The sequence below is a fragment of the Ambystoma mexicanum genome, chromosome 8 (assembly GCF_040938575.1).
Source record: "Ambystoma mexicanum isolate Mex_15411 chromosome 8, UKY_AmexF1_1, whole genome shotgun sequence".
Lineage (NCBI taxonomy): Eukaryota > Metazoa > Chordata > Amphibia > Caudata > Ambystomatidae > Ambystoma > Ambystoma mexicanum.
The window spans coordinates 1,567,023,441-1,567,046,964 of record NC_090929.1 but is presented as its reverse complement, the minus strand read 5'-3'; the positions used below and the strand labels follow the sequence as shown (position 1 = coordinate 1,567,046,964).

The window sequence follows — 23,524 nt, the reverse complement described above, 5'->3', positions numbered from 1 at the left end:
CAAGAATACTGTGTATGGTTGTTCTCTTCTCAAAAGTAATAAGTGTTCACAATAACAGAAAAGTACCCAGTTTCGCTGGTGGTAAAAAGTGATGCAGTATAATATTCCAAAAATACAAGTGCCCAACTGATAGGGTTTTTGGCTCATTTCCCCTAAGTTCCTCTTATCTTTCATCACAATATAGCTCAAGAGGGATAGCTTCACAGATCCTGTGTCCTATTGGCTTGGCACATCCGCTATCAAGTGTAGAACTCCCCCTCTTCTATCATAGGGTTTTAACCATCTGATTTTAGTCTCTCATGTGATTGCGGGTCTCCCACTCACAACTTCTTTATCCAAACTGAGTTTATCCCTTATCGATCAAATAATCGTTGTTGAATTGTTGCTTTGTTTCTCTCAGGGCTCGAAACCCCTTTTACATACGTGGGTGCAAGCCGCAGGCTTGCGATGTTGCGTGGTGTCCACAAGAGTCACTCTTTTTCAAGTGTACAACTCATTTGGCTCAGAGTTCCAGACCCTCGCTTTCATCAGGGACTCAGTCCCTCAGGACTTTGGGTGCAGGTCCGGACATGCACACAGCTGCGTGGTATTTGTTTGATTAAATCTCCTGCCAAGAATGTATTGTCTCTTATTCAGTGCAGTATCCCAGACCCTCTCTTTAGGTAGGGTCCTAGACCCTCATGCTTTTGGGTGTGTGTCCCGGATTTGAACAGCAATGCTGTATCTGGTTATCTTCTCATTGGCCTGCCTCTGACTTCCAAAGGGTAGGGTGCCAGGCCCTCTTGTTCTTGGTTTCATGAGTTCACCTTGTTGCTTCCCCAGCCCTCTCACAACTCCCGGGCCACCTGCGTACCTGTCTGCCTTCTCCTTGGCAGGACCAGCGGTTCCTGGGCAGCCGTGGTCTTCCTGGAGGCTCCGGTAGCGTCTGGACGTCCAGCTGTGTCTGCAGCGTTTCTGCAGACTCAGGCATCCCTTCGGCTGCACGCTCTGTCTCTTCTACGGTTTGGGTTGTGTCCAATTATGGCTCCTGCTTGTCCTCTTCAGGGGATGGCTCTCGCATCTCCTCAGCGTCCGAGCTGCCATGTATCTCCTGCGGCTTGTTGTATTCTGTTCTGTGTAGCCAATCACAGGCCGCTGGAAACTAGACCGATTACTTGATACCTCGCAAGTGATCCTTCTCCTCCTGATCATCTTCTCCGTCACCGTACCAGTCTTAAAGTTACAGACACAATACTATGTATCATCTAGGATTTTATCGCTGTTATTTAACTTGGGTTGGCAACTATTTATATTCGGTATGTTATTTGTCACACTATCAACTTTCAAGACATGTGCAATACTCTATTATTTGACTTTTCAATGTTATTATCCAAGTTATGATGACTAGCTTGGTAATAACATGATAAAGGAGTTTGGCTGATTTGGCAAGAGTATATGTCGCTTTTTCCAAGGAGGGACCTGGTAATGACCGTCCGTAGTACCACAGGGGGACTAAATCTTCTTATATACAATACATAATTTAATGCATTAGTAATTCAAAACCAAAAAACATTGTGCATTTCAAAGGAAGTCTTCCAATCTTCGCCAAATGCTCCATTCTTTCACAAATTCAAATACGAGTCCTTCATGCTCTACGCGTTTCGGGTTAATGAGCCCCTTCTTCAGGAGCGGACTTCTGCAGATACAAAATACATACGAGGACCAGTTTCCAAATTATACAACTAAACACTTAAAAAACACTTATTTACATTATATAAAGCTCATCACCAGTTCTGGTGAAGTACTGTCACAGCTTCATCAAGGTGCCCCTCCCCCCCAGACTCTCTTAGAAAGAAGGGATGACCGCCTCAGGTTCGTCACACAAGCCAAACTAAAAGGAGCTTCTATACTCAATTCCACAATACTTAATTTGACAAAATAAAGTAAGTTAAGACTCTCCTGAGTAAGTATTGTTGAAAGCAGGAGCAACCAAATGGCTGTCATTTCACGTAGACAATTAAAATAGGAGTCTTGCAGTCTTCAATGTTCTTCCCCGCTGCATTCAGAAAGGTCATTACTAATGGGCGCTAAGTGAGAAGGGGAGAAGCCATCAGTTTTGCTGTAGTTCAGTTTTAGAAGAAGGCTAAGGTGCATGCAGTGGTGAATTTCAATGAAACCAGTGATAAAAGGGCAGAATATCCCAAGTGTGGGTTTTCACACGGGGAGAAAGACTACATATCGTTGGTCCGATGGAGACGAACGACCGTTGATTGCCAGATTGTTGGTGTGGGCTCCGCACCCCGTGAATGAGGCGTCCTTCACTACCCTTATCTCCGGCCATGGTTGCCAAAAAGGTTCCCCCTTGAGGATATTCTCTTTGCAAGCCCACCATAGGAGATCTCAAGCCACTTTGGTCTGGACTTGAAGATCTGACCTCTCCCCTGAAAACTGGGACCATTGAGTCCTGAGGGCCCACTGAAGGATTCTCATCCTCAATCTGGCCTCTGGCACCAGAAAAATGCAGGATTCCATGAGGCCTAGCAACCTTAGAAAGTTGAATGCTGGTAGATGTTGGGCATTTTGAAATGTCATTACCATCTGCAGAATGTGGTGAGCTCTCTCCTCGGGAGGCCAGGCTTTACCTGAGGAAGTGTCCAGGATCGCTCTGATGAATTGGAGTCTTTGGCTTGGAATCATTTGTGACTTCTCATAATTGAGGGAGAAGCCCAGACTGTGTAAGACGTGGCAGGTCAAGGCCAGATGTTCCTGAGCTCGATCGGATGAACTCACCCTAATTAGCCAATCGTCCAGATAAGGGTAGACGTGAATCCCCTTCTTCTGATACTCGCTGCCATCAGTTTGGTGAAAACCCTCAGGGCGGAGGTTAGCCCAAATGGTAGAACCCAAAACTGATCCACCACCAATTGCGAACCTCAGGTACTCTGTGCTTGAGATGGATTGGCACATGAAAGTAAGCATCCTGAAGGTCCAATGAAACCAGCCAGTCCTGAATCTGAAGAGCCTGAAGGATCTGAGAAAGGGTCACCATCTTGAACTTGTCCTTCCTGAGGAACTTGTTGAAGCTTTTCAAGTCCAAGATGGGTCTCAATCCTGCCATCCTTTTTGGGGATGAGAAAATAGGGGGAGTTGGCTCCCGGTGGATGATCTTGAGGTCTTTGATGAAAAGGAAGACAGTAACCATGGGTCACTATCTCTAGTGCCCAGGCACCTGATGTAATACCCCGCCATTCGTCCAGATACCGAGTGATTCTGCCTCCAACCAGGGTTTTGTGGGTTAAGACCTCAAAGTGGCTTTGCAGCGGCCGCAGCAGTGGCTGAGGAGGCAGTAGCCGCTGCTGTGGCTGATCTAGCACCTCTCCCTTTTCCACTACGAAAAGGTTTTCTCTGTTGGCCTCTGGGCACTGGCCTGCCCCCTCCCTTTTCTAAAAGGGAAATAAAAGCGAAAGGGGCGACTCTTCCAGGAAGATGAGCCTGCGTAAGAGTGTTGTTGAGGTTTCCTTATAGCGGTGCTGAATGATTTTGCTGCCGCTTTCGAGGTCTGCAGCTTCTCCAGGCTCTCGTCCGCCTTGCTGCCAAACAACCTCAGGCCGTCAAAGGGCATATTAAGTCATCTAGATTGCACATCAGGTGCAAAACCAGATTTTCTTAGCCATGCGCATCTGCGCAAGACCGTGCTAGATGCCATGGACCTGCTTATACTATCTGCAGTGTCCAATCCTGACTGAAGGCATTCCTCCATAGCCTCTTTACCATCCTTCACTATAGCCAGGAAACCATCCCGTTCCTCACCTTCCGGGATGCGTTCAGCCGCTGATGACATGCAGTCCCACAGGGTATAAGTAAATCTTGCTAATGTGCAAGTAACAGTCGATTTCAGGGCCATGCTGCCCGAAGTAAAAGCTTTCCGGGCCCAAGCATCAACTTTTTTATCGTCCCTGTCTGGTGGTATTGATAGGTAAGCTGATTGAGTAGTGGAAGTTGCAGCTTGAACCACTAGACTTTCAGGAGATGGATTTTTGGATAAATATTCTGGATCTGACAAAGCTGGCCGATATTTTGGAACCAGTTTCTTATTTACTGCTGCAATTGAATCAGGAGTATTCAAATGTATCATTACCTTTTTTTGCAGTGCTTTGTGAAATGAAAGAACGGGATCTTTTAAGGGACCCTCACTCAGGATGTCAGTCATGTCATCCTGGTCAAAATCCGGGGTAGCTGCTTTCCAACCCATAAAATCAATGACCCTTCCCATAAGATTCCTATAACTGGGATAAGCATGATCTGTAGGATCTGGCCTTTCAAAATCCACTTCAGGTGAAGTATCTAAGCCACTAGCATTTTGTAGACAGTCATAAAGGTCTGTTATCTTAGACTGTGGGTCCAGTAGTTCATCAGGAACCTCTCTGGCTCCAGGAGTGACATCCTCTTCAGAGGAATGTTTCTCATATATAGATGACATGGATTAAAGATAAATTCCTGCCTAGGTTGAGGGTGGAAATTCTTTTCAGGCACAAAAAGGTGGAATTTGCCGAGGCATAGACACTGGCTTCGACGGTGTCGAAGGAGGCTTCGATGCAGTCGAAGAAGGCTTCAATACCGCTAAAGGTGTCGACGTCATTTTCGTCAGTGGTCTCAACGCTATGGTCGTCGACGGTGTCGAGTCAAGACTTGGATCTCGATGTCGATTCCGATAGCCCCGATTTATGCACCGTGGGCTTAGACTTAGTGCGAGGCGTCAGCAAACTTTCCCTTGAAGACACTCTTGACTCTTTCAACCCTTGCGTGTTTGGATCTTGATTTTCCTCTGTCACTTTTAGAGTGAGTAGAGGCATGATCACCATGCGGCAACTTCAAGGGGGTCTGGGCCGCTTTCTCAAATATCTTAAGCATGGAAGCCCTGAAGGCCTCCCATTTTTTGGGGGGAAATCGTGCTTAGACGGGTAAGTTACTCTCCTCTCAGAAGAGGAAGAAGATCTATGATGTTGCTTTTTTGACTTTTTAGTCGAGGACGAGGAAGATGTCCTCGAGCGACTTTCCGATCTCTACCTCCTCGACTCGTGACGAGATTTTCTACCAATTTCATCTGAATTCTTTTGACTTTTCGAAGACTTATATTTCTCCTCCCCCACCGCTGGCTTACCTCTGCATTCCTTAAGAGCCTTATTTGACATGGCCCGACAGGACCCGCACTCATCAACCCGATCCCGATGGTCTGGGCTGAGGCACCAGAGGCAATTCCGATGGGGTCAGTTATAGACATCTTCCTGCCACACTTCAGAATTTTTTTTAACTCTGACTTGGGTGTGGAGGGAGTTGAAGACGAGGACATCGGCGAAGAAATTCTTGATGCGCCTTTCGTAACACAAAGCAGTTGCATCGGAAAAACGGAACTGAGGTAATGGGCGCTGCTCGAGCCCTTTATACAACGGATGACGTCGACGTCCGACGGCAGCCTCGAGGGACTTCGACTCCACGGTCTCGAACACAGCGCCCCCAATGACATTTTTTGTTGAAGCTGGGATACGATTATCATAAAATGAGGAATACGTGGGAGGACACAATCCATTCAAAAGGGTAGGAGAACTTGATTTCTGAAAAAGGAATATGAGAAATAGTGACCATACCCAAATAATGCAGGTAGTGCAAAATGTACGCGCTCCCAACTTGGGTAAGTAGTGATGACAAATTATAATACATCCTCCAAGTTGGACAAGTACACTAGAAATATATTAATGAGGAAACATTTGAGGGCAAGTCTGGTGCAAACAGCTGCAGTAATTCTAGCTTCAACGTTACATATTAATTTGCCCCAGTTAAAAAGTTTGCCATTGGCTCTTGAGGCCTAGCTGGCAGTCCACCACAAGGAGAGCCATCACCAGTCAAAGTCCCAGACCCCTTGATGCTCTTGACTGAGTGCCTTAGGGGTTCAACGCATTAACTATATATTTATCGAAACTGGGGCCATGATTAAAAAGGAAAGCCCAGGGGGATTTTGTATTGTATTGCTAGAGGGAAAGTTCTTGGGCTTGCGCAAGACGAACCAAAGCGAAAACATTTCCCAAACATATTATCCTTAATTAAGAAAGCAAGCCAGAGGTTCCAAGACAATATTTTAATAATAATCAACCTGCACTTGCACGTTCTTAATGCTCTCAAGGCCTAGTAGGACCGCCCCTTTCCTGTTCATTGCTTTAATCTATTTGCCTTTTTCTCCCATGTTCCCTCCCCTTTTGCCCTGTAGGCGCTTTGAAACACAATTTCTTGATGTATAAACGCCTTAGAAATACACAATAAAAAAAAAGAAAGAATAAAAAATCCCAAGGACATTCAAACTCATTGCTTCTAATTGGCCCCATATGATGTGGGACGCCTTTACTGAGTCATGGCTTTTCACTTTGCATGCAGGGACCTTTATTTTTTATAAATTTGGAGCTGTGGGTCTACAAATCTCAGCAAGCAAAGTGGAAAAAAAGGACTGGCTCAAGAAGTAAAACATATTATGGCAGATATGAAAACTTTAATTAGTTCAACACTGTAGAGCTACACTCTTTTCAGCCAGGTCTAAGGGGTTCACAAAAAGGGGACAAGTGTAAAAAACACAAAAATCAATATTCAATGTGCAAGTCTCTTTGTCTGCTAATGCCCTACAGGGGTGCACGAAAGTAACTTGACTCCCAAAGGAAGTTACAGAAAAATATAATGTATTCATCAACAAATGGCAATACATGAATTGTTTGGCAAATTGCCACAAAAGCAAACTACAACTCATTCATGTGTGCCAGAAATAGTGGATGAAGAAGCCCTCTTCTGATTCCCCATGCTACCCGCTTGGTTACTTACATGCAGCAGGGCCAATCTCTGCTCTGGGCGAAGATGGCTGAACTCATCACTGAGTACAAACTGAATTGCTGCAACAGAAAACATGCAAGAATTAAATACCATTTTTTGCATTAGTTTATTTATAAACAGAAAATGCATCAACTGATGTGAGCATGGTTTTTATATTTTAAGTTTTCTTCTGAATAGTAGACTCCTCTTTAAATTTGTTAATTAACCAGTACCGTTTGCACACAATTAAGCTCGCTGCACTTACAGCCAAATGTAGTGCTCTCAACAAAAAACTAAATACATGCTCAATTTCAAATGACAAAAATATAAAACTGCTGAACAGTAAGGTAGGTCGCATGGTTTGTTGCTTTTTCATACTACACTGAATTATCTTCATTAAACCATCGCCCAAGAGATAAACGCAGCTCGATTGGTCCGGTGCTGAGGGATCCGTACTCACCATAAAAAAAGTTACTTTTGCCAGATCCATTTCTGCCAACTAAAAACAAGAAGAAAAAAAAGTCAAGTACTCAGACTTCTAAACGTTTAAAGTAAGCAGAATGCATTCAGACAAACCCCACGGGAAAGGCACAAACTACAGAAAGAATGCAAGGACAGCATCATTAATATATCAAATGCTGATAGATTTTTCTTCTCATTTTTCTTTTGTTTAACGAGCCTGCAAGAGACGCACCTTTTATGCATCTAGAAGCCTCCACAATTCGATCACTCAATGAAACACAAGATCATATAATGAGATATGTGCTTGCAAATGTTAAGATTAGATGTTTATTTACACAAAATAACTAGCTGGGTGTATGTATACATAAACAGGAAGTGAGGCTTTGAACCAATGAGCACTGAGCTGTCAAACACATTTCTAGGTGTAGGTCAATCTAAAGCAAGAATTGAGAGCGAATTCCTAAAAAACATTAGGTCAACAAATGTTACGAGAGAGTTTGACTAGAAAACGACATGAAAGGATTTGGTTATTTGTGCATAAACCATTAAGAGGTAATACCCTGCACATGCTGAGTTAAAGAAAACGCCAACAAAGCCATTCTTTTGGGCTTTTGTTGTAGCCATTACTTTCACAGTGAGAACCGGGGATGGAAACTCCTGGCTACAACCCCACAAACATTAAGGGCAAAGGCTGCTTCATAAGGCTGCATTTTTCTTCCATCAAGCGATCTAACTGAAGGAACCAAAGTATTGTGACATGCCCTCCTTTCCCCCACACCATTTCACTTCATCAAACAGTGTGGTCTCAGGAAAGACGCATGGAAACCTCAGACACATTTTACAGCACTGTACAGTACAAAGACAAGGACTTCGATGCCTGGCCCAGAGTCATATAACCAATACACGCCACACATTCACTTAAAACATCGTTTTTTATTACAGCTACAAACCTGATTAATTATACAAGGGTGCTGCTCTTCCCCTTATTTCTTACCCTTCACGCCACACCAAACCATGGTCTGGAATGTAGTCCACAGGCTTAGCTTGGATTGTCCCCCGGCATCCCCTCCCCTCTCCTATCCACACCCACCCTGCCCTACGGTTTTGCCAAGGTCTGGAATTCATTCTCTGGCTCAGGTGTGAATGGACCGCCTATACCCAGTTTCTTTCCTATTTTTCCTCAAATTCTTTATTTTTTATTTTAGTGTTATGGTTTTAATAAAAACTTAACACATATTGTACAAAGATATCCAAAGAAAAAAGAAGCATACAGATCACACACAAATAATATTCATTAAAAGACTATAATCAACCCTGAAGAATTTACGATTCTCGGTCTTATTTCACGCAGTCCAAAGTGCCAAGATCCAAAACCTTACATAGAAATCTTACCGCGGCTAAAGTTAAGGAGACCTTTGATCCAGAGTCGATACGAAGCCATAGTTAGTCACCTACTATTAGCTTATCTCGTACACCATTAGGTGCTTAAAAACTGATCTGTGATTATCCTCGAATTCTCGGTTCTCCATCGACTCGGACAAAATTCTACTTGTGCAAATAGCCAAAGTAAAAAAGTTAAAACGTTGTATGCATTTGCACTGACACGCATATAAAGAAAGGACGGGTGAACCGTAATCACGGAATGTAGCACCTCACAGTATTTCTTTAGTAGGAGCCAGACAATCATGGAAAAGAGCTGCAAAAGTTTCCTGTAGAACCCTTCATTATTCTTGTGTCCACACACCACGCTGATAATGCACCTCAAGACGGTGCACGTTAGGCCCACTAATAAATGTGTCTCGGCATACAAAACTGCAGCACCCGAATCTGATCATGTAGTGCACCCTGTAAAACTTGGCCCCACAGAGGTCTGCCAATGCACCTGGATACCGACCTGCAGCACCACCTGAAATTCTAGTACTGCACAAAGGAGTGCCAGTGGCCCTCATTCCAAGGGTTCTAGGTTCTTTCATCGATGGCTATTTTTGGATGGGTTTTTAATGAAAATTGTTCATCAGAAAAACCCACGTTTACACAAAAAATGTATTTTATTATTTCTGGCCCCCTCTGCTCTCAACTGTTTATTATTCCCTGACTCGGCCCCAACCATTTATATGCCCTTTCCCACTCCTATATTTTTCGATGGGTTTTTTCGGCAAAATATTTTCTTTTATAAAACCATCAGAAAAATTGCTGTCGCTGAAAGAACGGCATACGATTCCAAGAGCCCCATATCATTATTTCATCCAAGGTGATGTGGAGAAGGTATGTCAAGGGAGGCATCAAAGAAATACGGCCAGTGTGGCATTTCAGACTTGAGTATCAGTTTTTAAACGGAAGGAGGTTGAAGCTGTGTGGTGTTAGGGGAAAGACGTTCCATTAGGCACCTCATGGCATATGGTTGGGCATGATGATGTTGGGACAGTGCACATTGTGCGTGTGGTCGCTGTTGCGTGCAAATATTAGGTTACACAATGTTACACTGTGCCAAAATCGCCACAGTAGTAGCATTGGGGTGCCTTGGTTGTCTAGAAATTGGGGTATTGCGTCCCCGCGTGAGGTAACCAGATCTGCATCTGTGAAGGGAAAAGAATAGGGAGAAGATGAGAGGACGGGAAAGAGCAGAGATGCCACAGACGTAGGAAGGCGGTGATCTAAAAGGATAAAGGTAGTATGTTTTGAAAAAGCTAGGGGGCGGGGGGGTGGATCCTCTAAATGGACAATTTGCAGAGGGACCCAATGTTAGGGAAGATTTTCTTTTTGCTGCTTTTCCTCCCATAGACTATTTTTTACTTGCGCTGAACCCTACCCTCACATTTAGGACTTTACTTCCCTTGCCCATTTGCTCATTCTTAGGGGGAAACTGACTAATCCCCAAGACAATCAGTACAGAGACTGCTCGCTTTGTGAATTCTTGTATTGTTACAATTGCACACAACACCTTACAGTGAAGTGCAGTTAAGACACTTTGTATCCAGATATCTTTTTATATTATGGCATTTTGGTTACTTTGTTAATGTGCCTAAAACGAGCTGGTGGAAGCAGTGAAATATTTACTGTTTTTGATGCATTTTACTTGTGCACCTTCGCATTTACCGCAAATGGCTACTTAAGGTGGCTAGCAATCAAGATGGCTTTGCCATGAGGTTTTTCGCTTGGTTTGCGGCCAGATTGTTCTTTGTCCTTCATCCTGCCTTCTTAGGTCAGGAAATGCCTTACATGGAAATCCCTTTCCCATGAAAACCTTTGGCTTACAGAAGTTAGGGGCGGTCGCTCTGTGTGGCCATTCCTCAGGTGCCCGAAAGTCTGGTGCTGGGCAGATGATATGGCCAGTGGCTATCCACGATTGTATAGCCTCTGCCTGTTTGACAGTGCAGTTTCTTGTCATTGGTGGGTTTGGGTATGCTCCCAGCCCAAATCTTGGATAAAAGGAGAGCTCCTGCAGCCATTCGACAGATCGTTGGAGTGGAAGGCCCCACGAAGAAGAGCAGCTCGCCGACGACCCAAAGACCACTTCTGAAGCAGTACTCCCGTACTGTACACTCTTCAACCATTCATCTTCTCCCCTCTATCCATCTTAGAGGGATAAAACATAATTATCAATCTGAAATCCTCAAACTGCCAAGGTGACTCTTGCCCAGCTCCCATCATCAAGGAGGCTGCTGCGCATGAACTAGCCGCTTTCATCACTGCTCCCATAAATACCTCATTCTGCACTGGCATTGTCCCGGATAACCTCAAGGACGCTTGGGTCATCCCCCTTCTCTATAAACATTATTTAGATCTGAGCATACCGACTAATTATAGAACCATCACCACCGTTACTTTTCTGCTAAGAGTCCTGGACCGTGGGGCTTATATGCAGATCCAGGACTACCTGGAATCCAATAAAGTTCTAGGACTGAAGACAATCAGGCTTCCGTCCCAAGCATGGAACAAGCTGCCCTCATTGACCTTAAAACCCAAATTGAGGACCTGAAAGACAACAGAAAGCAAGCCCTCCTTTTACTTTTAGATCTCTCGGCAGCCTTTAACTTGGTGAACCATCAAATTCTGTCAGCACCTTAAAATCGGCAGCACACTTTTCGGACAATGCCACCACTTGGATTAGATCCTTCCTGGCCAATAGATCTATGAGGGTCTTCTCCCCATCCGCTGCCGCCAAACCATCTCCAGTAACATGCGGGGTCCCCCAAGGATCTTGCGTTTCACCTACACTTTACGTGTTCACAAAGCCGCTCTTCAATATTCTTGATTCTCTGGGTGTCATCTACACTAACTACGCCAATGACACCCAGATACTCATCCCTATTACCGGAGACCACTTAGCTGATACCAAAGCTTTAAACAAGGTTTATCTAGTCATCCAGGCGTGGATGGCACAGCATGAGCTCTGTCTAAATGATAAGACGACAGATTCTCATCCTGGGCTCTCATTACAGACTCCGCAAACTAGACCCCATTTTCAAAGCCTTTATCGTTGATGGCAACACATTCTATCTCGATTCTACCTTATCTCGCTCTAGACAAACGTCATCTCAGCGGCCGCCTACACGTGCAAACTTATTATCACAGCTTGCCATCCTTTCCTTTCCACCTCCAATTGCACCATTCTTGCCAGAACCCTTGTCATGTCCAAACTGGACTATTGCAATGCACTTTTAGGAACAAGTCAACGTAATCTCAATAAGCTACAGGTCACCCAAAATAATGCCATTAGGGCTGCATTAAACATTCCTAGGAACCAGCATATATCTGACACTAGACATAACCTACATTGGCTCTCAGTAGCACAAAGAGTCTCCCTCAAAACCATGGCCCTCACGCATAAATGCCTGGCCAATCAGGCTCCCAGCAACCTGGCCAGCCGTTTCATCTCACACACCACCAGTCGCCCTCAGAGAGCAGCCCAAGCGCACTGCCTCTCTTTACCTAGGTTTAAACTTCAGACAGCAGGTGGTGCCAGCTTCCCTGTCTTGGCCGCCAAACTATGGAACTCGCTCCCCCTCCCACTCAGAGCTGAAACTTCCTTCCACGCCTTCAAAAGTAAAGCCAAACTGTGGCTTCTGGCCCAAGACACCCACAACGGCTGCCCACCGCTCCAACATTAAACTCTTCTTCCGTGATTACTCTCTACTTACCCTGCACTCTCTTGTAAATACAGTGTAAAGTATTCTGTAAGCATATTGTATATTCTGTAAGTATTGCTCAATTTTCCCTCCATGTCTTACTGTATATTCTTTAATGGATGTGTTACGTCCTAGTTCTACTTGTGTTCCACTGTTACTATTGTTGGATTATGTACTTTAACCTAAGATATGCGCCCAGAAGCCTTTGGGCCAGGTGAGCTATACAAATAAAACAAATACAAATCAGGGATATCCTGGTGAAGCCCTGCTCTTCTGCCGGGTATTAAGAAGACCCTAGTCGGTGCTTTACCAGTCTCGACCCCTGCCCAAGGATCTGCGCCGTCGGAGGTGTCCCTGGACCAACTAGTGGACTGAACAGTTCTATCCTGGGCTAGCACACTGTGGCAATTGCGGTTTGCCATTCTGAGTACATCCTTAGAACTTGGAGGATCATCAGTTTATGGAACAAGATGCCTAGCCTTCTTGAATGAAGGCAAGCTTTGCTGGGTCTCCGCCCGTGTTCATCACCTGGAGAACACCCGTCACCTCCTGACACTGGTGACCGTGGTGCCTCCCACTGCAACAGTCCTTCAGTCCTGTGAGGTTTTCCCGAGATGGTCTCATCTTTTCTCTTTTCAGTGTTTTACGGGAAGCTGTCAATAGGTTTCTGGAGGGGTAATTTAGTAGGTTTGGTAGGTCAACAAATTGATGGCTGGTGGCAGTGGTTTACCTTTTACTACCATTGAGTGTTTCTACCACGGGCTGCAATTGCAGCTACAGTAAAGCACCCATGGGTGTCCATTTTGTAAAAATGGGTCTGGGCTTCTTTTTTCGCCATTTCTTGTTGGAAAGGTCATTCTTGAGATTTACTTTGCGCGCAAAACCAGGTTTGGTCCCTTTGTTCGTTTTGTCTTTGGCAGTATTCCCTGGTGAAGGCCGCCTCTGGATCCAGCGTGCATGTCAGGGCAGGAAGTGAGGGAGGTGCCCGAAATTACCTGTACTTAATCTCCTTGGTTACAGAAATGCACCAGAGGTGATTGGCTGGCTGGCTGTCCTTGAAGGACAGCCACCCTGCTGTGTGATTGACAGCTAGACTGCGAATGAATGGGAGAAACCTGCATAAAAGGCAAGGTCTTTTGCTTGGAAGGCAGAGTCGACCACTGGACGAAGGAATCCGAAGAGGAACTTGGAAGAGAAGCTTGCCGCAACTCCTGGACCATTGGTTTGCCCGTTGAAGCCCTGCCGCAGTGCTCAAGCTCCGAATTTGCCTGGACTAGAGAAGCCCTGCAAAGGACGACTTCCGCCCTTGGGCTGGTGGGGCCAATCGACCCCAAGACGAGCTCATCTGAAAATCCTCTCGGAGCTGGCTGTACTTCCATTGCTGCTGCAGGAACAGATTGCCAGGGAGAGGAACACCAGAAACCAGTGAGTGTCTTTAAGCCGGGCCCATGAAGCAGGACGGGCCAAGCCCGAGCCACCTCAACAGAGTGCTGAAACCCAAAAGCGAGGAAAGCCTACCAAGCGTCCGAGAACCGCGGTGGTGCTATTCGCGAGAAGCTGAAACCGAGAATCGCGGTGGTGCTATTTGCGAGAAGCTGAAACCGCAAAGTGCCACTGATCTGAAGTGTGCCCATTGCTGCTGCTGACCTTCAAACCATAGTCAGGAGTCCCCAGACGTCCTCCCTCTTGTCCCCACAACTGAGGCCCAGGAACAACAGGATGTGCCATACTATAACTGGAACAGAACCAGCTGGAACCAATTTCTTCAGAACTAAGGTACTGTAAACTAAGGGGTACCTACCTCTTGTTGTGTAGCCTTGCTAGCTCTCAGTTGAGACTAGTCTTGGTTGCTTTTGCAGAGTTGCTTCCAGCTTTGCCCCTCAAGCCTCCCAGCTTGTGGCCCTACAGTGATTCTATTTTCTACAAAGACTTCTAAAACATTGTGCAAGTCTTTTTACTTACCTTCAAGAAGTGCTTCAGCTCCCCTAGACTTTGCTCAATTAACATTGGCTGTCCTGGCTCCCTGAAAGACGATCCTCTGACTGACTTTGTAGTTTAACTATCCCTCAACAAATGTCACACATCCTATAACTTGTGTAGCTGGGAAAGTGTTCATTTACTTTGCATTGGGGGTTCAAAAGTACTTACCTGCTTAAGAATATTTGTTAACCATTGTTTTATTCCCTACACATTTCCAATTGACACCAAACTGAGTATTGCTCTAAATGTGCCAGTGATATATCAGTGTCCACAGTGTCCTAGTTATTTAAGTCACCTCAGGGTGTAGGAAGTGTCTGTGCTATCCCAAATGGGCATCAACTGATTTATTGAAACAGTGTGTATTTTTGAAGTATATTTTTGGATTACATATATTGCTCCCCTCTAAAGAAGGCTTATTCAAACTGACTTAAATAAATAATGGTTTGATCAAGAAACCTTGAGTGCAAGAGTTTATTTGGATACTTGTCACTGTGAAACGGTTACAACCTTACGGCTCACATTGACCCCTCTTGAGATGAGCTTGGCTGCTCAGTCACTCTACCAACTTGTGTAGTACATGCTTATGCCACAGATTGGGTTTACTAATGCCAAGAGGACAAGGCTGGTGCAGTCTCACACAGAGTACTGCATACAATCTTGCCTAACAGGTTACATGACCGTAAAAATGTGCCTAAATCAATGCAATAAAGTGAACAGGTGAATGCTGTGAATTGTGACCCAGTAAACGTCAAATACTTCTTATGGAGGGACTCTGGATTTTGGTGAGACCGATTATGCATCTTCAACTCCAAAGGCACTGTATTAATGTACTACAGGACTACAGCAATTGGCAAAAGTATCTTTGACCTGAAGAAATCATATCAATGAATGACTGACACTTCTACGCCAAAAGGATTGTATCAGTGCAATCAATGGATCCAGCCCATGGCTAGATAATGTCTTTGTACATATACTTATGTACATGTAGTGGTCAAATAACACTTTCATAACTCGGGTTTTGCATCCCTGTTAGCAGAATGACAAAATGTTCAGTTTGGAGATTATGGAATATGTAATTTCTTTCCCTAACAGTTGGGGGGGTCACCTTCTCCAAAAGTTGCAGCCCGCCTTAAAGGGTTGGAAGATCTATCCGCCTGTCAATATAGTCTGTGTCAACGCAAATAAAGTCACTTCATTTTTCAACTTAATGTTGCCCTACAACCTATGTATTTGTTTATATAGCGCTTTCATCCAAAGCGCTTTACATTATAACAACAGAATACATAGAACAGTATAACAGTAGAAGCAATAAACAATCATGAATTGAACCAATAAAAACAGTAGGTAGAGCAATTAATCAGTGGGGGAATGGGGAAGGGGTGAGGAAGTAAAGGAGGAGGGAAGGGGAAGGAGTATAAGGGCGAAAATGAGTGAGGATAAGGGGAAGGGGGAGGATAGAGAGGATCATAGGGAAGGTTTAACGGAAGGGGAGAGAAAGAGAGGTGGGAAGGGATTCATGGTGGGGAATGGAGAAGGAGAGATTTCAGGGAAGTGCAGAAGGAGGGAAAGGTAGGTATAGAGCGGATTTAGAGAGGTAAGGCGTTCCAGTTCAGGGGGGCTAGGACCTAAAAGGAGAGGAAGCGGGATGAGGCACATGGGGGAGGAGGGACAGAGAGAAGGACGTGATCAGCTGAATGAAGGGAGCGGGAATGAGTGTAGAAAGAGAGGAGATAGGTGAGATATGGGGGAGCCAGATTGTGAAGGGATTTAAAGACTAGACAGAGGAAATGAAATTTAAGTTGGGAGTGAAAGGGAAGCCAGCGAAGGAAGGAGAGCGAAGATGAAATGGAGTCATGCGGGGCAAGGAGACAGAGGGTACGGACGCCTGAGGGGTAGATAGATTTGAAGGGAGCAAGATGAGAAGCAGGTAGTCCAAAGAGTAGGGAGGAGCAATAGAAGAGGCGAGAGAAGATTAGGGAGGAGATTAAATGTTAAAAAGGTTATGTGGCATTCACTAACCAAAATTAACCACCAACAGGTAAGTGGAGTCTATTAAATTGAAACTAATATATTCTGTATGTCAGATTGGAATCTTTCCCGGCTGTGGAAAGAGTTAAGAGGGTGCAGAAGCGAGGCTACATACTGAAATAAATGTCTACACTGTTATAAAAAGGACCCCTCAAGATGGTGCTAAATGCAGTAGCGCCCCGGATTTGAGATTTTGTTTTGACATACTAAAGTTTAGATGGCACAAAATGTTATTGTCACTGGAGGCAAAATAGTCTGATCTAAACCGTACAAATCTGGGCACCTGACAACTGTAATGTTATGTTATGTTAAATGTTCTGTCATTCTGTCAGCGGGAGGAAGGTGTGGGATTATTAGACAGAGCAGCCCTCCGACTCCATAATGAAGGCTTCTGAATTTCTTAATTTTCAGACTTCATATATGCAGTGGGTATTGACTCCCAGCCGATACCCTGTTAATCCAGGCCCTATCTCTGAGCTTCATGCTTTTCGGATGAGCGCTTCCACACCCGTGAAACATTTGGCATTCGAGCGGTTTAAAATGGGTTGCAAGATTTACTCTTCTCCTGATGGTATTTACTTGGATGTCTCCGTAGATAAAAAAATAGGAATTTATTTCTGTGTTACAGAGACCATCCGCCCTTACGAACAGACCTCGAAACAGCACTCCCTCGTGGACCTCTTATGAAGGAGGTTGGAAGGATACTTCAGGTAGGAACTGTATGCATCACCCTGAACTCAGCCAAACCACTTCCTTGTATCCCACAATACGTAATTTCAAAATAAGCAGACAAAGGCATAAAAGCATGACATTCAATCCCCATAGCCCCTTTCATAACCAGATTCTGCCCATTAAGAAACACGGCGAGGTGGCCTATGATTCGTACAAGATCTCTATGCTTTGAATGCAAGGCTTCTGCCCACCTTTCCCCCCATCATGCCGAATATTACAACAAAGTTGTCTTAAAGACGTGACCCATTTCACAGTTAATCTGTGTTACGCATTCTCTTCTGTATCTATACCCCTTGGCAGTCAATAGCAGTTTGCCTTTACTTATACAAAATATGCATTAAACCATCACAAGACTTCCACACAAGTTTGTGGAGAGTCCAACCCTCTTTTCCCAGATTTGTAAGAGATTTGTCTGTATTCTGTTCAGAGGAGGGTCTGTGTGGGCGCAGTATGCTGATTTGCTCCTAGCATCACCATCGCTGGAAGCAGGTCAGCAAGATCTCTTGGGTCATTAACTACACTTGTTCTGCAGGGGCACAATGCTTTGAATGAAAAACCTCAGTTCTGTCACAACAGACTATTAGTTGGTTCACACCATCATCACTGCGGGGAGAGGCAACTGTCTCAAGCCAGTATTGATATCATCCTAGAGTTTTCAAACCTGTAACCTTTAAACAGATAATAGGCTTACCTGGGATGGACAATGGGTTATACCTTAATTCTGAAGCTTCTGCTTGCCCTTACTTTTGACTGGACTCCTGAATCTCTCCCCATTCCCAGACGTAAATAAGGGTTTTACTAAGCTCAAAAGAGAGTTCTGCAAAGCCCTTGCTCATAATCTGCCCAAATTATCAGATAACATTTACCCTTTAATGTGCTGAATGCAGAGGCACTGCTTTATGGGTTTTGACTAAACTGTACAGTAACGAGCACTGCCCTACCGATTACTACAGCCCAGCTCTAAAATCCAGCAGCAGCAATGCCACTGTTGCTGCAACTGATCTGGTGGTAGATACTCTAGTTTTTAGGTCACCCAGAGACTCAGGAAGCAGCTCACGCGGTAACCGAAAAATTCTGCATGTTTCAAATTCCTGTTTGAATAAATATGATATGCTGCTCCTTTCTATCGGTAATGTGTGTTAGGCAAAGTTCGAATGCAGTACACTCTGGGAAAACTACATACAACTAGGACTACAGGTATAGGCAACCCAACCTTTGGTATAAGCTTGCACTACACAGTTTTGATAGCGTGTTGAGCAGCCAGGATTATCTCAAGAGAGGACATGTGAGCTGTAGTGGAGTTACACAAAGATTCACAGTTACAGGTATTCAAATAAACTCTTACACTCAAGGTTTCTTGCATAAACAATTAATAATTTATCAGTCAGTTATAAAACCTTCTTCAAAAGGGAGCAATAGAATAGTAACACAAATATACTTCAATACTGTACACTTTGAGTTTCTGAATCAGACAAGGCCCTTTTGGGATGGCCCACAGACACAACCTACATCCACAGGCGAGTTCAGTAACAAGGGTGCTGGGGACATTAATACCTTACTGTTGGCATTCAGAATACTCTTTAAAAGTTGGTAAAAGGCAAAGGTTATTAGAACACAAGAAATTACAAATTAATAAGGAGGGCAAATACTCTCAGAAAGCACTTAGAAGGGTCATTCAATTCAATAGGCTAAGACAAAGTCAATAGGCCAAAGTCTTTGTATAGGATGCAGCTCTTCAGGTAAGTAAATGAAAAAGTCTTTGCACACGTTCTTAGGAGTCTTTGATAAAAAGAAGAACCAAATGTAGTGCCACAAGCTGATTAGACGTGCCAGTTGCAGAAGTTACAAGCACTTCCACACTAAGAGGCAAGTTCTCTTAGGCTAGTTTTACAGTACCTTAGTAAAGAAGAAGAAAAAGATACAGGTGAATACTTCTGTTCCTGTGCAGCTCTGCAGATCTCACTGTTCTTGGGCCTCAGTCGTGGGAACAAGAGGGAGGACGTCGGGGGACTCCTGCACTGTATTGGCACTGTCAAGCTGGCAACTGGCAAACCTTACTTTCAGTGGCTGTTTTGCGTTTCAGCTCCTTGCGGTACAGCAAATAGCAATAAGCGCAGTTCCTGGCTGTCAAAGTGGACTTTCCTGACATCTGAGGTCCCACACTCGACTGAGGGGTGTTCGGCTTCGTCAGTCCTGCTTCGTGTGAGTCAGAGGATCTTCCAAAAGCTTTAGGCCAGCTTACAAGCAACACACACAATCTGGTGTCCCTCTCCCTGGATCTAAGGTTTCCTGCAGTAGCTCTGAGGAAATTCAACTAGCTCCGAGATGTGTGTCCAGGTGGCTTACTTGGGAGTTGATTGGTCCCACCAACTCAAAGGGAGAAGTCGTCCTTGCAGGGCTTCTCCGTCGATGCGAACTTGGCGATTCAGACTTGCAGCAGGGCTTCACCGGGCAAACCAACGGTCCAGGAGTTGCAGCAGCAGTCCTCTTCAAGCTCTTTTCGGTTCATCCGTCCAATGTTCGACTCTGCCTTCCAAGCCAAGAGACTCCCCTTTTATTCAGTTCTCTCCCGTTCATTCCAGCCTAGCCGCCACTCACCCAGCAGGGTGGCTGTCCTTTGCCGAGCCTAAATTCGGGCAAACTGCTAGACCCACAACCAATGATGATACAGTCAGTCTGGTCTTCTTGGCACCAATTGCTGATCTGTAATCTCCGAGAACTTTCAGGTCCTGCGATCTAACACATTTGGAACCCACTTTATTATGAAGCCATGCTAAAATTTTATTTTTAAGTGACTCCCTAGATTCGGCTTGCTTCGGCTTGTCCACATTGATTAAAACGATGTTTCTTGGATCCAGTGCGAAGGTCCTCGCATTGGAGTCAACAATTATAGGTAAGGTGGCTTTTTTTCTGTCGAATATCCTTAGGTCGAAGGAGGGCCAAACGTGGCGTAAACTTCATGAGAGGTAATGTGCTCTCTTGTAGCACTGGAGTCCCTGGACGAGTCATTAGCGGAGCTAACTTAGTTTGCCAAGAGGAATCTCTTTGAGTTAACTCAATCGGCTCTGTTTGAGAGTCTGCATCAACTCCAATCTCAGAGGTGGGCGTTTGAGAGGCCTTTTCCTCTAAGAACTTCATCTCGGTGAGCTTCTGTGGAGGTGACAAACGGGGCATAGACATTTGGGGTGTAACAGCGTCTACCCAAGCATAGAATTCCACAAAGTTCGAGCAAATCGCTAGATCCCGTAGCATGTGATCCTTAAAACATAGCCAATTGGCTATGGCTTTGGGCTCAAAAGGCTCCTTCACAGCGCTAGCTGCGACTTCATATTGATCGCCTATTTTTAGGGCCTGATCTCGAATATCATGAAGGCCCATGGGAGCCAGGCTTACTGATGAATCAACAGTATCTTTAAACAGTTCCCCGTTAACCCTGCAGTGTGCCATGTCAGGGGGAAAAACCTTTGACTGAGATTGCGAGGAGGAACCCATAGGGGAGCAGGTGAGGCTATCAGCGCTCCTGTGGACCTTATTACTGCGTAGCATGTTGGTGAGCATAAGATGTTCATTTTGCAATTTCAGTCTCCTCATGGCACTTGGGGCTAAAACTTCCGAGATTCTGCTATCCCTCCTTAGAGGAGTCTGCAGTGTTGACTGTGTGATGGTAGCCGTATTACTCAAGGCAGTGGACTGGCTACAATTGGACCCTGCCCCAGGGGTGGGGGCAGAGAGAGATGGGAATGGTCTCAGGAGAAAACCCCGATCCATGGCTAAGCGTGGTAGTGGGTGCGTGGGCCATGTCTAAGTTCGGGTCAATATTGGGCATTACACACGTGGATTGCAGTCTCGCTGTAGGCTACCAATGTGAAATCAAGTTAGCCCAACTGGTCGCGGCACCGAGCGGTACAAAGGTGATCAGGACAGCAGGTGCTTACCCCCGACCGCCACCCCTCCGATTACCCAAACAGAAGGGAGCTCAGGCAGCTGCAGCACCTCGCCTGAATTTACCGCCCATTACCGTGCTGCTCCGTGTCATCAGGGGGCAGGGGGGATGCTGCGCTCCATATCCCGAAAAAGGCAGGATGAAAGGTGTGCATCGACAATCCCCTAGACAATCCACTTATGAAATCAATTTGCATCTTGACAACAATCAAATTTTCAACTACTGAAAACTCTTTGTTAAAGCGGTTACTCTTCCATTTCATAGTCTGTGGAGGTCTTACCTAAAACGCCCATTGGATCCTGCCATTCACTTAAGCGTGGCAACCAGAGGAAGTCTGCAATTGACGGCAGTAAAGTGTCTTGAGACATACTTTGAGGATGCAGACATCTGCATGTAAAACATCTACCTAAAGCCCCAGGGCCTTACCACCAGCCCACTTGCTAATGTCCCTACGCTACCTTGCACTTCTGGAAACTGAATAAATCTCTTCACAGCATCTGCATCAGTGACTGCAGCACATTTGCCAACTTCTACGCATACTGCTTCAATTTATGCTCTTGCCTCACACACAGCTATTACCATGCATCGCTGAAGGCAGTGAACACCTGCACAATCTTCAGAATCAAGATGCAGAGATAACAACCTTGCACAGGTATAACCTCGGCCTTTCCCCGGTCAGTAATTTGGCTGTATTTGTGATGTCGACAAAATATGCTGACTGCACTAAAGCAGTAGAACAAGTTACTTACCCCTGGTAACGTTCTTTCGACTGGATCTTCCGACCACGTATTCCTTATCTTTGATATTTCCAATATCCAGCTTTACTGCTTTGGAAAACAAAATTTCAGCGGGGGCGCTGTGCGTCGATGCCCGTCGACTCGATGTCCTTCGGAGGCCTCGGTCTCAATGTCGATGTCACCGCAGGTATATGTAGCACACGCAGCGTCTGTTGGCCTCAGTTCCGTTTTTACGAATTAAACATTTATCTTGTATTCAACGGTTACTCCCCCTGAGAGAACGTAGACTGCAACCTCAAGGGAAATTCTACTGCAGGCTAGGTTGGGAGGGGCATTAAGGAATTGGTGGGAGGAACATCCAGTAGACAGAATGTTACATGGGGTAAGTAACTTGTTCTTCAAATTGATTGTGTCCTCCCACATATTCCTCATCTTTGATACACTGCCAAAGCAGTTTGCATAATTTGGAGGAGGGAGTAGAATTTAGTATGACATAAGTATTTTATGGTTGTGTATGCACTGAATGCAACTCCAAATGCAGTATCTTGACCCGAGGAAGTGTCTAAGCTGTTATGTTTAGTGAAGGTATGAAGGTATGGACAGATGACCATGTGGCAGCTGCACATATATCCCTTATCGGAACTCCCCTCTGTAAAGCAGATGAAGTTGCCATGCCCCTGGTCGAATGAGCTCTTAGTCATTCTGGAGGATATCTACATGCCAGTATGTAGCATTCCGATACAGCTAGTATAATCCATCTGGATATAGTTTGCTTTGTAATGGCCAGTCCCAATTTGTGTTAACACAAAGTACTAGTACGTATGTAGGTTGGCCTGTAGGAAGGTGTGAATGAATTAAGGTCCTGCCCCTGGTCCAAACCTGAGTACCCCTTTGGGGTAATAGCATCTACATATAATTAGTATCCATCATAGTACAATACATCAAGGATAGTCATGCAAATTATTGTAAGTTAAAGACAAAACTTTATGTGCAAACATCCGTACAAATACAATCAATAAAACATTTACAAGGTTACATACATATGAAAAACAATCCTTCTTAGTATGAATCAAAATGCAAAATTGCTAAACAGAAATCATGAATGTTAGATAAAAAAGAAAGAAGGAAAAATGGAAAAATCAATAAAACAAACCAAAATAAGGAAATATTTCTCACAATGTAGAAACATCAACACTGGAAAAAGGTAACAAATACTTTATTCAACATTATATGATCATAGTGAGTATCAGTAACACCCCAGTGGGAATATTTGTTCCTACACCAATGGGGTGGGGTCTGCCAACGCATGAGGGGGAAAAAAAGGGAAGTAAGAAAAATGTTGATATTCCCAAACAACAAATAAGGCTGATTCAATAGACAGTGATCTACAAAAACCAACTGGGATACTGAACAAATGTTACTGTAGATCCTGACTAACTGAAAAAACAACAGAACATATATTGTTGTAAACAAGAGGTCCAATATAAATCAGATGTTATTCTGAGGGACCTTCAATCCCCTCTAGGCAATATTGTGTTTCGGCGGTACCAGCTCCGCCTTCATCAGGGCAGAAATAGCAAGACCCTTGAGCATGATCCTATGCTACGCTCAACGAAAGAGGTGAGCCCATTATTGCTTGTTGGACACTGGCTGAATCCTGTATGGTGACAATCAAGTTGGCAGTT

The 23,524-nt window shown here is 44.7% G+C and overlaps 1 protein-coding gene across 1 annotated transcript in view; it reads right to left on the bottom strand.

The window, feature by feature from the left end:
* Positions 1-23,524, bottom strand: part of SMC3 (structural maintenance of chromosomes 3) — a 1,173,064-nt gene that overhangs the window by 1,047,551 nt on the left and 101,989 nt on the right. The window contains exons 3-4 of the mRNA XM_069611771.1: positions 7,289-7,327; positions 6,841-6,908 (exon numbers count right to left, since the gene is read on the bottom strand). Of these exons, the coding sequence (XP_069467872.1) occupies positions 6,841-6,908; positions 7,289-7,327 (107 nt within the window). The remainder of the gene's footprint in view (positions 1-6,840; positions 6,909-7,288; positions 7,328-23,524) is intronic.